This window comes from Ictidomys tridecemlineatus, chromosome 6 (assembly GCF_052094955.1).
Source record: "Ictidomys tridecemlineatus isolate mIctTri1 chromosome 6, mIctTri1.hap1, whole genome shotgun sequence".
Taxonomy (NCBI): Eukaryota; Metazoa; Chordata; class Mammalia; order Rodentia; family Sciuridae; genus Ictidomys; species Ictidomys tridecemlineatus.
In genome coordinates, this window is record NC_135482.1 from 159,750,637 (window position 1) to 159,768,368 (window position 17,732).

A 17,732-nucleotide genomic window follows, 5' to 3' on the forward strand; every position below is an offset into this window, starting at 1 on the left:
TGGTGGGATTCTTAAAGTGATAAATATGATATGTGGCACTTAGCGTGTGATTTAGTTTGTTGTTCCAGGACTGTGTCTGTGGGCAGAAGGCTGCCTACTTAAAGGGCTTTGGTGCTTCTGCTTCTGATTAGCCAACCGTTGTTCCCCTGCTCACAGGGACATGGGGACAATGAAGAAAGTAGGGTTTATCTGGGGGGTAGTCGCCTCTAAGCCCTGGTACTGCTTCTGGAGCTCCACGTCTCTGGCTCTTTACTGGGACCCCCGAGTACTGAGCACATTGGCTCATTTTACCTGGATTCTGATCCCCTTTGAGTTTGCTTTTCTGAGCAGACCTATATTCCCAGGTTTCCTTGGCATCTGGGACTTCTCAAAGGATTTAGGAATTTAACCTTCTGTCAAGCATGATGGCAGGCATCACTGGCTTCTCTGGGGCAGTAGGGGCAGAGCTTCTGACCCTAGTGTCCTATCTCTGGCACCACAGTGCCATGCACCAGAAGCCAACAGCAATGGAATTCTTGTTAGAAGAGCTCTGTGAGGCAGCTGGGTGTTTTTTCTATTCGCTCTGTCCCTAGCTGTGTGACTCTCTAACCTTCCTAGAGATGACCAATTGTGGTCTGATTGAACTCGCTAATGTAGATTTTGTTGTCTTCAACCAAAAAACCTCTCCCTGTGTGTCTTGGGGAATTTGGGCTCCTGTGTACAGCTGTGCAGCTACTACACTGTACAACCCAGAGTACACCATCCACACAGGCTGACCAGCCTTGCTTTGTGAACGGCTGTGTGGTTCTCTCTAAGCTCTGCTGCTCCCACTGCCACAGTCTGGGCCTCACTCTACAGCCTGTGCTGTCTGGCAGCCAAGTGTGAAGGTGCAATCTTCTATAAAGATTACCATTCTTTCAGACCCCAGAGCCTTCTCCAAGAGATTAGCATTCTTTTATTTAGGGTATAGTTTCTTTGGTCCAAGCACTTATAACAAAATTTTCCACAGGTGGGGTGTATTAGTCATGGCTTTCATTTTTCCATAAATGAAAAATAAATGATAAAGTTTTGCCATCTTTGGGCTTTGCAGACCTGGGGGACATACTGTCTCTTCTAGAGTTATCTAATTTCTAGACATACCAGACAACTTATATGAGAACACACCTTTGATATGCCATCTAACCCAACCTAAGTCCATACCTTACCCCTTTAATTAAGTTCTTTTTTTTTTTTTTTTAGGTTCAAACAGCAATTCTTTATTCCCGCTCTCATACCGCCTCCACACAGGTCCAGGGGCAATCCTTAATTAAGTTCTTATAGACTAGCCATTACCCTCTGTCCTAAATCCCTCCATGTACAACTAGAGGTTAGTCCTATAACTTAGATTCCCCCAGAACTGTTCAAACTAGCCAATCCTACTCCGACTCAGCTGCTTACTCTGCCTCCCCCAGTCCTTCCATGAAAGTAAAAATGAAAGCTTTTGCCCAGGCTCCCCCCCCCATCCCTCTGCCTCCTGAGGGACCCTGGTACTTTCATGTGTGGTCCTGGATGGTGTGTGTGTGCCCTCCTCTTGGGAACTAAGGAATAAGCCTTTCTCTAAAGGCAGTTGTGTCCAGGCTTGATGTCTTACTGAACCCAATTCAAACAAATCCTGGGCACTTCTTAAAACACCGGGAAAGAAAAGAGTTGAGCAGCTTCACGCAGTGTCTTGTTCCAAAGACCAACTCCTGAAATGAGCTGGATTTCCCAAGACAGAGCCCTGGAGTTTAAATGTCTTCTGCCTCAGGAACGTACATGCAGGACTCCCCCTCAATGCATCCCCTTCCCTGTTATAGTGTCATCCTGGTATTAGGGCCGGGTCCCTGACCCTCAGACTCCAGGTCCCATTCATCATTTATTTCGGGACCTATCATACAGTAAAGGCTCTCTGTGGCCTGCTCTATTCCCACAGAATCTTCCAGGTGAATGCACGGACTAACATGAAGATTCTAGCAGGGTTATGACTTCATTCTTACGTTTAGGAGGGAAATCTCAGAATACCTGAACAGTTTATGGTTACTTTACCAAGATCCTAAACAATTATGAAATTGTTGAGTGGTAAAAGACCCCAAGCATTACCTCATGAAAATATTTCCTCTCTTTTTCTTCTCACTCCTTTCACTGTTTTTCCATCTAGGTTTCTTTCACTTGAATAAATTCCTTCTACCACTTCTAATAATAGATCACCTTATTGTTTCTGTTAGGATGTTCGCTGTCGTGTTCTTGAGCAGGAGTTGACAAAATTTATCTCCTGGGACAAATTCAGCCTACTTCTTATTCTTTATAAATAAAGTTTTATTGGAACACAGCTACAACTATTCATTTACATATTGTCAAGCTTTCATATCACAATGGCAGAAACAAGAGTTGTGATGGAGGCCAGGTAGTCAGCAAAATCTGGAACGTTTATCTTCAGACCCTTTACAGAAAAAAAAAAATTGTGGACCCCTGCTCTAGGGGGTAAAATGGGCTGGTAGTCTGGGGACATTATTTACATGGTCTTCAGGGGCCACCTCAAATTCTTCGTGGTGGATACATCATTCTTTAACCAAAAGAGCTGCTACCAAGCTCCCCTTGAAACCATACCGGTTAAAGTCTTCCATTAACTTTCATTGTGTCGGGCCACATTTTGCTGTTGGCACACAAATGTACACAGATCACTCGTGTTTCTACATGTCTAGGCATGAATGGCCAATTGTTCCAGAATTCTCTTCTGAAATGTGTATATAAACATGGCGACAGTGACTCTTCTGGACCAAATTACATTGCTGGATGGTGAAGATAGATCCATCTTCAGAGAGATTTGCTTACATTTCAGGGTAATAAAATATTTTCCCTCTCTCCAGAGGAGAGGATAGGTATGTTTGCTTGTAGTCTTATATAAAATGAGAGTTCCTGTCCTAATCCCAGGTTCTTTTCCTTTAACACACATCTTCTGTGTGTGCAGGCAACACCTAGCCCTTGGTGCTTTGTTATCCTATTGGAAATGGGGCTCAGGGAACCTGCACAAAAGTGTTCCTATTGCTGTAAATAATTAGTGCCAATTACATTTGGGCTTATTGTCTACTTATGGGTCAAATCTGCAGAAGCAATCAACCAAACCAATAGCTGATAGTGGGAACACCTGGCCCACTCCATAGTTGCCTGATGCAGGTCTAAGTGCATTTGTTTAGTTTCAAGCACACCGAGAAGTTCCTTGAGGGCTGAGACTAGATCTTTCCTTCCCAACATACAATAGGCATTCAATAATGTTTAGTCACTCAGTCATACCTTCTGTTCTTTAATGCTTTTCTTCACGGAGCACAAAAACTTTGGATTATTTTCTAAATTGACGGCTTCCGCCCAAGTGCCGATGTTATCTGAGACTCGGGTCCACAGCCCAGTGATCTTGTTAAGGTGCAGAGACAAGCTCCACCCGAAGACTGTTCAACCAGTGAACCTAATAGACTTGTGGCCAGAGGCAACAGGCCACACAGCGGCTCCCTAGAGAATGAGGTTCTCCCTCCTGCGTGCTTGCTTCAGACAGCAACCTGTTCTCTCAGAACAGTGAATGCATTTGATGGATTCTTCCTTCCTACTTTTGCCAGATTTAACAAATAAGAAGCACAGGATTCCCAGTTAAACTTGAATCAGATATAAATATTATTTTAGTATAAATAAGTCCCAAAGATTACAAAGGATATATGTATGCCAAATTTTGTTTTGGTCGCTCATTTGAAATTAAAATTTAACTGGGTGTCCAGTATCTTATTAAGCAGGACTATTCTTTGCCCTTTCTCCTCTAAGCCCATTTCCCACCTGAGCTCCATCCTCTCTAAATTCCCTCCAGAAATGTTTTTTTTTTATTTTAATTTTTTTATTCTTCTTTCCTTAAAGCACTCTTCCTGGGATGGTGATGCTGTGGAGCTGGATGTTAAGGAATGCACACACCTTTCAGGAGAATTCCATTGCATTTCCCTGATTAACCCAGATTTTGTTTGCAGGAAGCGGGACCATGGGGACCTTGAGGTAGGCAGTGGTTTGCGTTTGAGTAACTGGGACACTCTATGACATTTTGAGACCCTTGATTTCTGGTTTGATTGTGTTTTATTTTTTAAATCTTTAATTCCCAGAATTGCCTGTTGGGAAAGAAAATGAAGTCACTGAGACTAAGTTTTTTTTTTTTTTTTTAAATGGAATAGGGAGACCTCAAGAAGATTGTATTCAAACCTGCTCCAATACACTTCAACAGGTGAAATCGGGCAGCCGCTGACCTAATTAACTTAATTAATAAACCAATCAGAACAGGTTTGTGATTTAGAATTTCTGTCCAGCTAACAAATTGCCTCTGAAAACAACTTTTGTGGAAATATTGTTAAAGAAACCTCCCCGTACATGCCCCCATGGGACACTGCTCTGAGTACCCTGATTCTGTGTACTAGAATTGCAATTCTTTGTTTCTCAAATAAATGCTATTTCCTTTGACCTCCGTGTCAATCTTTTTTAAAGTTAACACTGTAAAGTCTGATCTAAAAATCAAGATGTGTCTACCCCTTGTGTATTACTGGAAATAGAATTGAAACCGAGGAAGAGACAGAATGGAAGATTCAATTACCTTCTAGCTGGGTGGTAATCAAAGCTCCCAACTTTGATACTTAATAGATGCTTTTCCCGCTGGTCCTTGCACAGCAAATGCAAAGTCTGCCTTGTCTACCCCAGGACCAATAGGGAACCAGTTCAAGGCTTTCCTTCTTTCTCACCCTGCAGGCGAAGCTTACAGGGGGCTTAGTTCAGAGCTGCAGGAGAATAAGATCTGATATTTCACATTCCCCAGGAAGGTCGGAAGGTCGTGAAATGGTGACCCCTACCCAGGCAGCCAGGGGAGACCTGCGCGATGAATAAAAGCCTCTCTAGGGATTTGTGAGGTGACTCCGTGTCAGGGCTGAGGGCAGAGATTTAAATATAAATTAGGACCAGACAGGGGTTTACTTCGGTGCTCAAAGGAAGATTTATAGGGTTGTAGTCCCTTTATCAGCACCAGGCGTGGGGATTTGCACTGTGTGGCACTCGGCACTCCACGCTGGGCTGGTTCATCCGTCATGGCTGAGGAGCTCCCACATCCTCATCTGCCTGCCAACCCCCTTTCTTGCTCCTCTGTCCTCTCTGCCTTCTCTTGCCAGCCCCAGATGACAGAGCTGTGTTCCCTCTCACACTGGGTTGCAGAGGACTCCTGCCTAATACTCCTCTGTGCTCTTTTTAGACTCTGTTTAGTTTTTTCTTGCTTCTCCATTGAATGCAAGTATGACCGTTTCCAGTCACCTCTTTCCTGCTCTCCTGCCTCTTTTAAAGAACTACCAGCTATCTTCCCCAGGTGACTTCACCTGCTTCTTTGTTTTTGGTGACCTGTTTTCTCACCAGATCTCTGGCTCTGGATTTGAGAACCTAATGTTCAGCCAAATAGCCTCAGCAGAATCCCATGGGGGAAGAGAGTTAAAAATCAGAATCCTGGGCTCCACTCTAGACCCCTGAATCAGAATGTCTGGTTCTAGGATTCAAAAGCTGGGTTCTACGGGTAACTCTTAAGCCCACTGAAGTTTGAGAACCCAAATTCTGGCTGTCACGGCGGGATCAGGCTGGGGCTTCTCCCTCTGCTGGGCTTCTGGAGGACCGAGTTCTCTCTCGGGGGAGTCTTTCTCCAGCATGAACATCAGCAGCGTTAGTGTGGGATTGTGAGGCAAAGGGCAAATAACCCGGCCACTGTGGGGTACAGAGTGGTCCCCGGAGAGGACAGGGCCTGAAAAGTGCCCTGGCTCATGAATATTCATGATGGCCATGTGGTCAGTTTTGATCACTCAGATCCATTCAAGGCACTGTCTCTAAGCCTTTGTGAGAGCAGGAAACAGGTTCAGGGAATAAGGAGGAAGGGAAGAAGATTGAGGTTAAAGTGAATTGACAGGCAATAGGATTAGAACTCTTGCTCAATTCTGATCTTGCGAGTAACTAACAGTGGCCTGAAATTAAAGAATTAAACCATGAAGGCTTCTTTGACAACTGATCTGATAGGCCCAGAAGTAAATTTCAGGGACAGTGTTGTTAGGCAGAGGCAGGGGACAGCTAAGATAAGGGACTTGGGAGACCAGAGAAGGGGAGTGAAGCAAGTCTTTCTTTACCATGTGGGGAGAAGGGCTTTGGTCTCTCTTCTCAGGGCAGCACTAGACTGAAATAGGACTGGGGGCAAGTTAGTTGCCAGGGCTTCTATTTACCTCTGGTAGTGATTTATTCTGTGAATCTAATTATGACTTTTAAATATGAAATGAGAGGGGGAGATAATGACACCTAAGTCAAACGTGACAGCTGGCGAATCTCTGATAACAGCACTTCCTTCATGTTGCTTACTAGTGTGTGAGTGAGTGTGTGTGTGTATGTGTGTGTGTGTGGGGGGGGGGGGACCACCACCATCAACAAAACAACTCCAAAGGGTTCCAGGAAACAATATCAAATGTGATTTAATGACATTTTCCATTTGAGACAGAGTAAAGTAGCATTCTACGTTTGCTACTTCTTCTTTAACATTAGAAAGCCTAGAAAATTCTATATACACATCAGTTTCAGGATAAGTAAAATGCCTCTCAATTTCCTTTCTCTTTCTTATCTCCATACCTTAAACCAAGGTTAAAAAAGGATAAGAAACGTTTATAGTATAATCAAGGTGAAATTTTTTTCACAGTATTGGAAAAAACAAACTCTAACCCCTGTAGATAACTCATATGATGACCTGATATTGGAGGAAATCAATGCTTATCTGCAATAGATCTCTGGGATCTTTCTTCAGTGGAGGTTTTCTTCAGCTGGCCATCCTCTAGGTTAACACAAAGGACAGCAAACCAATTCTTAAAGGAAATCTTCAGAACAAATTTGACAATCTGACTAGGAGACTCCACTTGATGCAATTTGGAGCTGAATGTCAATCAAAGCCTAACTCTTTGATGCCCAGTTGTGATACCCCCCTCCCACCAGAACCTGGCTCCAGGTGGAACCTCAGAGAACCTCACTTCTGCCATCCCTTACATGGAAATCACTGGGATCAGAGTCATTGATTCACAGTTGACTTTGGAGATTCTGCCATTTTCCAGGGACTTAGCCTGTTCTGTCCCATGAGTTTTGCCCTAGGGGAAACCGTCTACCCTTGCAGGGTCCTTGTTGGGTTGCAATGAAGTGAAGTAGCCAAAGCAGGAAAGGAAAATGCTAAGCACTGTTCTTCGTGTGACATCTCTTGACTGACTACCTTTTCTGTCCCTTAGATTCCTGCCGAGGGTCCCAGTTTCATGGGAACTCATTTTATGTGATGTCTGAAACTACTGCTTACTGTGACTTCTCAGATTTTGGATATTTTAAATCTCTAATTTCAAAATAGAACATTTCTTTAGATTAGGTTTTGGCCTATGTGTCAGGATCTAGAACTAGGGAGGGGCACCTAAGTGATAGGAGATTCAAGCTCTATTTATAGAGCTTGGTTTTGCTTTTGGGTTGGAATTGCCAACAGACTAGTTATGGGCCATGATTCTCCATGAAAGCCATCCAATACAACTCTATGTACTCACAGAGATAGAGAGGGATGCTGATGGGGAGGAGGAGGGTATCCTCTGGCAGGGAATGCTCTTGTAGCTGCTTATAAGCCTCAGAATCTCTTCTCCAGGATGGTTTGGGTTTTCTGAGAATTTGCTCTTTGACTGTCATCTCTACCCCTATCAATATGGCCACCAAGGACTTGCTTTCTCCCAAAGTCCACTGTCTGCAATAGTCCTACCTTGCTGTGTGCATTAGCAACATCAAGGTAATGCTCTACAGGTAAATGTTTAACAAATGGTTTCTTAGGGAGAGAAGGGGAACCCCTGGCTTGTGTTTGCTAATTTCCATGGTGCAAATTCTCCCACCATGGCCAATTTTGAGTTATCACCATGAAGTCACTAAATGTGGAGTTGGAAGATGAGCTGTAGAACATCCTTGTGCAGCAAGTTCATCTTTTGGATCTGACTGATACAAATAATGTCAGGAGCCCAGAAAGCAAAGAGTGATGAAATAATTAAGAAGTGATTAGGTTGGGTACTTATTACCTGTGCATTAAATATAATTTATTTAATTGAAAATTTATACAATTTAATTTTTAATAATGGCTGTACTTAATAATCAGCTTGCAAAATTGCTAAGAATTTAACAACCAGAACACATGGCAGCTCTAGGGTACCACTGGGTTTTAAGTTGGCAAAAAAAAAGGAAGAAAAAGGAGAAATGAAAGAGCACATTTAGTACCACAGTACTAAAAGGCTCCTAAGCCATTCGGACTTTGTGGCTAGGTCCTTCTGAGCCTTGGGTCTTGAGTTCAAAGGAATGACGTGGTTGATGTTGGTCAGAGGCCTGGACTGTGGAGGCAGACATGTAGATGCTTCTCACCTACAAAGTGGGTATAATAAACAGTATTCATTTCATAAAGTTGTTAGGGAGATTATATGAGATAGTATATTCAAATACTTAGTCCACTGGGTCATGTAGTAGACTCTCAATAAATGGTAGCCATGTGTGCTATTATGACTTCTATCTGAAGATAAAGTGATTCATGTGAATACTGATTGTTAAAAACAACCTTCCTTGTATGGCCTGACATCCATTTCACCAATAATCATTCATGTTGGCTCAAGGAGAGGGATGGTTCTTTCTCCATACCTACAGAAAAAGCTGTGATTCAAATATGGGTAACTCCTTTCTCACCATTAAGTGCTGCTGTCTCTCTAGGTCTTCTTAGAATGTACATGTTCCTCAGAGGATGTCAGTAAGTCTAGCACCTCAGTGTGAATGAGACAACCAAAACCCAGGGCTGTGTAGGGGTTCTTGGGAATCTAAAAAGCCTAGCAGTAGGTGAAGAGAGACAAGAAAGGGCACTGAGACCTCCACATACCTGTCCCCACATCATCTCCCTGGGGCTGGCCTATTCCCAGGTTGACCAGATGCCCCTAAAAGCAACTCCACTTGAGTCTTCCTCTTCCTGTTCTCCCATCTGTCCTAGGGCAAAGACCCAGTTGATCCACTGCTGATGTGGGAACATTGCTAAATATTTTGGGCAGTCTTCTTATTTTGAGAACCCTAAGTGTGAAGCTGGTTAATCTGAGTTCTACCTGTGGTCTGATCACTCCATGTGTGACCTGGAGAAGGTAATGTCCTGCCTGGGCATTTTTATTGTTTTTAGTATATTGAGGATACTGTTGAGGATTAACCTGAGACTCAAATGAGAGAGAGAGAGAGCCCTTGAAGAACACTAAAGCTCAAACACACTTTTTGGATATTATTTTCTATTTCTCATTTGTTGTTAGTTTGCTCCTTTTTCTTTAATTCCTTACATGTAGATATGGAGAGAAAGGCCTCCTTGGAAGTACCATAGATGGAAGAACATAGCACATGTCCTCCTCCTTATTCTAAGGATTTCTAGAAACCAACATGCAAGAAGATCCTATCCAAGATCACTTACTCATCACACAGTCTTGTATGCAATAGCAGCGACCTGAAGTTATTCCCAGGTTGGCTCAGGTGACTTGGCACAAGAAGGCAAAGGTGATGTCCCCAGGCGCCCCGAGGCCCTGTGAATGTTAGTTGTATTCCTCATGAGGTTGGTTTGTTTGTCTGGGGCACCTGGGATGCTACACAAATGTTTTCAAAATGGTTGAGCATCAGAAGTCAGGAGAGGAACTGCGGCTTCTACCGTTACCAGACTTACAGCCAAGCAGGTCTTGGATTACAGAAAGGGACTGGGGACTACGTAGACAGTCAGACAAGCCTATTTTTTTCTGGCACTGACCAACCAGCCTCAAGTCATTCCTGGACCATTCTTGTGGGTGGAGGTGGGAAGCTAGTGCCAGTGCCCCGGGGGGGAGTATGCCCCGTAGCTCTAAGAGCAAGCAGGATGCAACCTAAAGTTTGTCACCCACTCAGGGCTCTGAAAAAATGAAGCCCTAGCCCCAGGGCTCTAGCAATTATTGTTTGACTCCAGAGGATTGTGCTGTCAAATCTTCCAAGGACCTCTTTCTGGTACTTGGGGTGTGAGGTGGCAGCAAAAGTGGAGAATTACTCGGGTTGTTTAGGGGGAGGGTGCTGGGTTTCAGGACAAATTATTTTTGATGAAGAAAAGATGGCTGATGGGCAGCCAGGACTCTGCCTGAAACTAAGCACTCGCTTGGAGGCCTGCCAGGATCCAGCTGAGGTGACAGAATGGGCTGGCCAAAGGCCCACTGGGCCCCAGTGAGCACTTCTTGGGGTTTGGGAGTAATGCTTCCCCAGTGCCTGAAGTGTGGCAGAGGGGAGAAGCAGACTCAACCTAAAGAGGCAGGACTCCCTCTGAAACAGACTGAAGAAAGAAAGAAGAAACGATTTGGACAGTACATCTTTCAACTCCAACAGTCTTTTCCTTTTGGAAATAGTGGAGAAAGGAACTGAGGGTGGCAGGAAATAACTACTCTGATCGAATCTTACAAACCTTCTATAAAACTATGTCAACAAAGCAGGACAGACATCACGCCAAGATCTGGAATCACAGGATGTTTACATGACATTAATGCCCGCGGCAGACAAATACTAAATACCACAAAGTACCTGAGACAAAATTAAAAGGAAAAAAAAAAAAAAAGAAGGAAAGAAGGAGAAGAATAAAAAGGAGTCTAGTGTCCTGACATCCAGAGGCCCGGGGCTCACAGGCCGTGTGTGGGCTTCTGGTGGCCCCTGGCCTCACATCTCAGCTTCTGCGGAGTGGACTTCCGTCGCAGTGATAGCAATTCCGATGGCAAGGCTGCCATTGTCAGAGAAGAGCTGGGCCAGGGAGGTGTTGAGGACAAGGCAGTCCCCATCTGTGATGACCGAGTCCACGCACTCGAGGACAGACCGGGGGGTGGCCTCCCATTTGAGACGCCGATGGTTTCTGTTGAGCTCCAGGCGATAGGTGAAACAGTCGGCCTGGGTGGGGGTCCCGATCAGCATCATGGTGGCAAAGAACTGGGGGTGCCCTTCGTGCCTCTCCTGCTTCCTGAGCACCAGCAGAAAGTGGTGGCCGAGGCAGGAGTGCATGATGATCCAGTCGGCCGGCGCCGGCAGGTGCATGTCTGTGGCCAGGAAGACTATTTCCGCTCCCTGAAGGATGTCAACCCTGTGGGTCTGACGCAGATGGGGGACAACCACCTCCAGGTGGCCTTCCCACTGGCAGGAGAACAAGGGGCACAGGCAGGGTGTCACCTGGGCAGCGTGCAGCCCTGCCTCCTGGTGGTGGAGGTGGTGGGGGTGGGCGTGGTGGCGCAGGTGGTGGTGGTGGCGGTGGTGGCGGTGGTGGTGGGGGAAATGGTGAGGGTGGAAGCCGCCTTGCTCTGCAGTGCTCTGAGTGATGGCGTGTCTACTGGACACATACTAGAAGGAAAGAGAGTAGTATTAGTGGGGTGTGAGACCTGTGTCTGTCCCTGGCTGCGACTCCCCTGGTGACCAAAACATTAAAAGCTGATTGTCGGGCTGGGGTTGTAGCTCCGTGATGGAGCACTTGCCTACTTAAGGATGAGTCGCTGGGTTCGATCCTCAGCACCACATAAAACTAAATAAATAAAATTAAGGGATTAATTACAATTTAAAAAAAAATTTAAAGCAAATTATTTAGTGCCAACAGAGAAAGGTTCATTTCTTTTAAAAATGAGGGACATTGTGGGTACCTGGGGAGATGGGGGGTTAAGATTCTGGAAACCTGGGCCAAGAAAATGCAATATTTATGTCTTTGTGATTCTTTAATAAGATATCCAAGCAAATAGCAAATAGCCAATTTTGCCCCTCAAATAACATTGTATTGTAACGGTCATCAATCATGAAGAATACCCCCCCACCCTGGTTGTTTTTGTTTTTGCTTGCTTGATTCTGTTGATATTTTTGTGCAGACAATAGAAGTCCATGGATTTTTTTTTCTATTTTATTATTGCTGTTATTTTTAGAATAAAAACTCAATAATATCTATTTGTCCTTCCAGGGTTATCCGGGGTCATACGGTTTTGTGTATCCTGCTCCCAGGTCCTAAGGCAACCATTGGGACACAGAGGCAATTGTGTGCAGTTGACCCCAGTCACCAGGGAGGAAGCCCCACCCTTGACTCCGGGCACTGTCCCCCACCATGGACGCTTCTACCCTATTCCTCGCTCTCTGCTCCAGAGCAACTTCTCAGGGGCTCACTTCCAGGCACTTCCATTGTGACCGTCTCCTGACCCTTTGTTCCTCAGGGCAGTGTGCCCACAAATGTCCTTAATAACAGTCAGACCTGTGATGGCACCTTCTGATCAGGCATCTGTAAGCATGTATGGAGCACCCGCTATGGCCAGGCCCTGCAGGCGTTAGCAATAGACACCGTGTCTCTTGGTGTGGGTGGTACAGACATTAATATGCTTATAATTAATCACACATTTGACAGGGGTCCTCCTTGTGACATGAGGACTATGATTCATATTTTTCAGTTGAAGATACAGGCTTCAGTTGCCATGTGCCTGAGGTTACCACGCGGGAAAGCTGCAGACAGGGATTCATTTTCACACCTCCTGACTCAGAACACACAGCACGTACCCCACCCCAGTTCTGCCTGCCTCCAGCTCCCCACTCTCACTCCCGAGTTTCTCTTGTCTTTAATTAGCTACTGAAGGTTCTGGGCCATTGGGTGGAGGTGGCAGCCTTATAGCGCCCCCATCCCCCCAGGCACGGGGCCCTCACCTGGTAGTGGTCTCCTAGGCTACCCTCAGGTCGTGAAAGACCCGTCTGCCCTAGTTCTCCAAATGCTTTCCAGACTTGAAGTGCCTCTGGGCACCTGCCTTTTCTCCTTGCTTCAGTTTGTTCCCAAAGTATAGAAAATAGGGTGAAAGTCTGCCTTTTACACTCACCACTATGGTTACAAGAATTTTTCTCTCTTCTAGCTCACTATGGCTAACTGGTGTCCCCTCTTTAGAGCATGAGCACACGCACACATTCATACACGTGCTATGCAGAGACGGCCACCTGGTGGTGGAGGTGACCTAGAGGCAGGTGGGCATAGATGAGGTCTGCTCTGGAGTTGTTAACTCTAGCTTCCGGGGTCTGGGTTCTGGCAGAAGCAGTGTAAGCTATGGAAGTCCCTCCAGCAGCGCCTTCCTGCCTCTGATGGTAGCTACTGGGCCGCCTGCTGTCACCCATCCTCACCCCTAAGGGATACATCGCGCCTTCAGCCGCGAGACAACAGACTATGTTCCAGAATTCTGCTAGTGATCAGTTTCCCTTTAGTATTAAACACAGAGAAGGGAGTTACCTAGTATGTAGCATCTACTAAGTGTTCAGCACCACGAAAAGTAGATTTTAGAAAATAATTATTTCATTAATTCTCTCACAGTAAAGATCAGTTTGGGTTTTTTTGTTTGTTTACAGATAAATTAAACCTTGTTGAGTTGCCATCTGCCTGCCGGCAGCCTGGACCATTTACTCACTGGGTAAAGGGAGGGTTCCTCCCAAGAAATCCAGGGCGGTATCTCCATCAGCTAGGCTCCAGCTTGCCGCAGTCCGGCTGGGCACAATAACCAGGAGGTCACGAGCCTCTTGTAGATTCAAGCAGGAACGAACTTTATTCGAGAACCCACGGGAACTCCGAGAGAACTCAACGGGAACTCCACGGCAATTCCGCGAGAACCAACGGGAACTCCGCGAGAACTCAAAAGTAGCAGGCACCCGAGGTAGCAGGAGCCTCCTTATTGCCGGACAGCAGAGGTCCATACACACAATTGAATACACAGCCTGCCCCAATCCAGCATCATCCAGTTACAGCAATCAGTCATTATCTTAATAATTACACACAGCTTAACTTAATTATCATCATCTTAATGGCTCGCTGGCATTACCCCTCAACCACTCCTTCTGGCAAAATGCCAGGCGCCATCTTGACTTGGTTGTGGCTCTCAACATTGAAGGTTGAAGCGGGAACTGCTTTATTGCGGGAAACTCAGCAGGAACTGAGCGGGAACTCAAGGTAGCGGGCACCCAAGGTAGCAGGAGCCACCTTATTGCGGGACAGCAGAGGTATATATACCTAACTGGCTACACACAGCTTGACTCAATTAGCATCATCCAGTTACAGCAATCAGCCAATAAGGAATCCCTACATCTAAGTGGCTCGGTGACGTTGCCTTACAAACCACTCCTCCTGGCAAACTGCCAGGCGCCATCTTGACTTGATACGCGGTCCCCAACATTAGCTAGGTCTTTCCAGAAGTCTGCACCTTCCTGAAAGGTGGTCTGCCTCTTCCGCTGTGCTCAAGAAAGCCTAGTCTTGTGCTCTGGTGGGAAGCCCCAAACGCTGCCCCTACCCAGTCTCTGAGAAGACCCCTTTCTCACATGGGCTTTACAATAATCATGAGAGAAATATGTTATGCTTGTCTTATTGATGAAGAAACTAAGACACAGAGGGACTGAGTCACTTGCTCAAAGTCACACAGCACATAAAAGATGAGGCTGGAAATGGAGCCCAGAATAGCTAAAGGGGACAAGGATCATAGTCTGGGAAGAACACAGTCTGGATCTCAAAAGACTTTTGTCTACTTCCCTGTTTACTTGTCCAGCAAGTAAATGAAGGAAGTTTTCTTACTGGGCAAAAATAATTAACCCCAAAGGTCTTGCTGACTGGGAGAACAACAAGTTTGAAAGGGCCAGATGCGAAAGAAGGCAAGATGTTTAAGAAGCAATAAAATAATGCCTTAAGATGGCATTAAAAAGGAAGTCAAGTGTTCATACGAAGATGATCTTTCCATTTAGATGGTGTTGGGGGTGAAGACTTTGGTGACCTTCTGCCTTGGTCCATGCTTTCCTCTCTCCAACCTGGTCACTTGACCTTCACACGTGGGTGGCAATTTGGTTGAACACAGGCTACCACGAGAGCCTGGAGAACCTGATTTTGCCCTTGGCCTAATGCATGACGACAGAATGTCCTGGGATTCCCGTCTCAGAAGTGGCCTCTGGGCTAGTTAACCTCCACAAACCCTTCCCCAGCCCACTCTCCTTCTTCTGTGTTGTGCTGTGCAGCCAATGTCAGACATGTGAAGTCACAGTAGGGAAGGAGGGGGGATACCCTGAGCTCCCTTTTCCCTCTCTCCAATCTGCCAGTGCCCCCCATCAGACAATGCAACCAGGAACCTGTCAGCAAAGGGAGTCACCAGTGCACCAAGCAAGTGTTGACTCCCTTTGGAAATGGTACTGAGCGAGGCAGGTAGGCGAAGGAGGAGGAGGATGCCTATCTGTATGCACATATCTCTGTTCCCTCCTATGTGATGTGGTAGGTGAGCTCTGATGAGGCTTCGGGTGGGGAGGAGAGAGAAACATGACCACAACTCAAGGTAGTCACCTAACAGTGCAAAGGGTTGAGAATACAGAAGAGCACCCTTGTTCCTGGCTCATTGGCCCCTAGGATCATGTATGTTATAACACAATGCAAAAATGCAGTGTAGCAGGTCCTCTGTATCTGTGCTTTCTGTCAACCACACATTGAAAATATTTTCGAAAATCATATCTGTACAGAACATGTACAGACTTTTTTTCTTGACACTATGTTCTAAACAAAATGTACAGCATTTGCATCGTAGTAGGTTTTATAAATAATCTACTGATGGTTTAAAGAATTTGGGAGGATGTCCATGAGTTATATGTAAACACTAGGTCATTTTACATGAGGGGCTTGAATACCCATGGATTTGAGTACCACAGAAGTTTCCGGAACCAATCCCAGCAGACACTGAGGGAGGATTTCAGGCATGAAGGGCTCTCATAGCAGAAAGTAGGGGAGGCTATTCTATCGAGTGTGAGGGACATTTATTCTGTGTGAAGCATGAAGGGTGAGTTCTCTAACAAATTAGGTAAAGGTCTTGCCGACAGGGAGAACAACAAGTTTGAAAGGGCCAGATGCGATAGAAGGCAAGATGTTTAAGAAGCGACAAGAAGTTTCCAACAGACCTGGCAGATGGACCATCTGGTGGAGATGGAGAGGGGTTGGGCCTTATTGCCAAATCAAGGGGAGGCTGAGATGGCCTTCAGTGCCCAGTGGGAAACCAGCAGGAAGGCCCAGGACTCAGTTGTGCACTTTACAGTGTTCTTGAGGGTGGCACCATGTGCCCAGGCCCACAAGCAGAGCCTGCTCCAAACTAGCACTCAGAGTGGGGCCAGCAGCCAGTCCCCACCCTGTCCATCCAGTGGAACCAACAGTGCTCTTCCACCTAAGCGCTCCTGTTGCTTCCTTTGGGCTTCTTCATCTGCCAGCCTTTTTATGTCTTGTTTTTTAATTGCTGCTGTATCACAAAGCAGCCAAGGATATAATCCAAAGAGACCGAATTGAATGACTATGCAAATAGAGTGGGGCATTATGAACTCACGGAGACCGGGGGCACTTGCTGTGCTCCAAGAAGGCGCTAAGAATAAATGCAGTCTTAATTCCTCATGTCTCCCTACTCCATCTTCTGATGCAAAATATGTTTCATTTAAACGATCCTTGGGTGACGGAGGTCACAGGTCTTCTGGCAGGGAGAAGGGATGCTTTTAATTGGCAAAATGCTAATCGTTTTTGGAAAATGAATTCTAATCTTCCCATCTAATACAGTGGATGTGTGAGTAATTACTTTCCTTCACTAAACTGTTAATGCAACATTAGTGATTACACTAATTAAAACTAATGAACTCTTACAGACTGATAAACGCCTCAGTCAGTCAGAGGATGCCTTCCTTCCATTGGCTGTATTTAACTTCCCATTTGGAAGAGAGATTTTGAATTAACCTTTAGAATAATGTGCAGAATCGGGTTTAGAAATGTTAGGCTTTATAGACTGGGTATGATTCTTTCCCCCCAAGCATTTGTGAGGCTATTTCCACTGAGGGTGTAATTGAATTTAAAAACGCATTCTTTAATTTGATCAGCCACACTCCCATGGTTGGTAATGGCTATACCTCCAAATCCTGGCTTTCAAAGGGAAAACCTGCCCTTGGAATTATGACATGACCCTTTCTCCAGCCTGAACTCCCTGTGGTCAGCAAGCTCACTTACAGGATTGATTTTCCTTTCCACTTGCTTCCAGAACACGGCCATGCTAATGCATTTCGGCAGAAAGAGGATTCTGCACCCAATTTTAAATGACAGGCTCTTGCTTTGAGTTTGTCCATGCTCTTATTTGTATTAATTAACCGAGGTTTTTTTCAACCTGGGTGAAGAGGGAAAAGGAAGTGATTCTATGAATGCATTTCACACCGAGGAAGAGCAGGTGGAGAGAGGATGGGGTAACATAACACCAGGGCAGGGTTAGGGTTTGGATATGAGATGTTCCCCAAAGCTCAGGTGTGAGCCAAGGCAGGAATGTTCAGAAGTGAGATGATTACATTGTGAGAGCTGAAACCTAATCAGTATATTAATCCATTTGATGGATTAATAATTTGAAAAGAGTACTGTACTGGGTGGTGACTTAGGCAGGTGGGGTGTGGCTTCGAGGTTTAAGTTTTGTCCCTGGTGGGTGAAACTCACTCTCTCTCTCTCTCTCTCTCTCTCTCTCTCTCTCTCTCTCTTTCTTCCTCTCTCTCCTCTTCCTGGCTGTCATGAACTGTCAGCTTCCTTCATCACACTATTCCTCCCTCCGTCACATGATGTTCTGTCTCACCCCAGTCCCAGGTCAATGGAGTCACGGCGA

General features: G+C 45.6%; 1 protein-coding gene across 2 annotated transcripts in view; it reads right to left on the reverse strand.

Annotated features, from left to right (window-relative positions):
* Positions 1-6,477: 6,477 nt before the first annotated feature.
* Positions 6,478-17,732, reverse strand: part of Siah3 (siah E3 ubiquitin protein ligase family member 3) — a 66,498-nt gene continuing 55,243 nt past the window's right edge. The window contains exons 2-3 of one of the 2 annotated variants that reach the window (XR_005732102.2): positions 9,518-11,436; positions 6,478-8,448 (exon numbers count right to left, since the gene is read on the reverse strand). Coding sequence is in view for 1 of the 2 variants with exons in the window: in XM_005341245.4 (XP_005341302.2) it covers positions 10,768-11,436 (669 nt within the window). In the remaining variant the exon portion in view is untranslated. Of the gene's footprint in view, positions 11,437-17,732 lie in introns of both variants that reach the window. The other variant, XM_005341245.4, reaches the window with a different exon arrangement.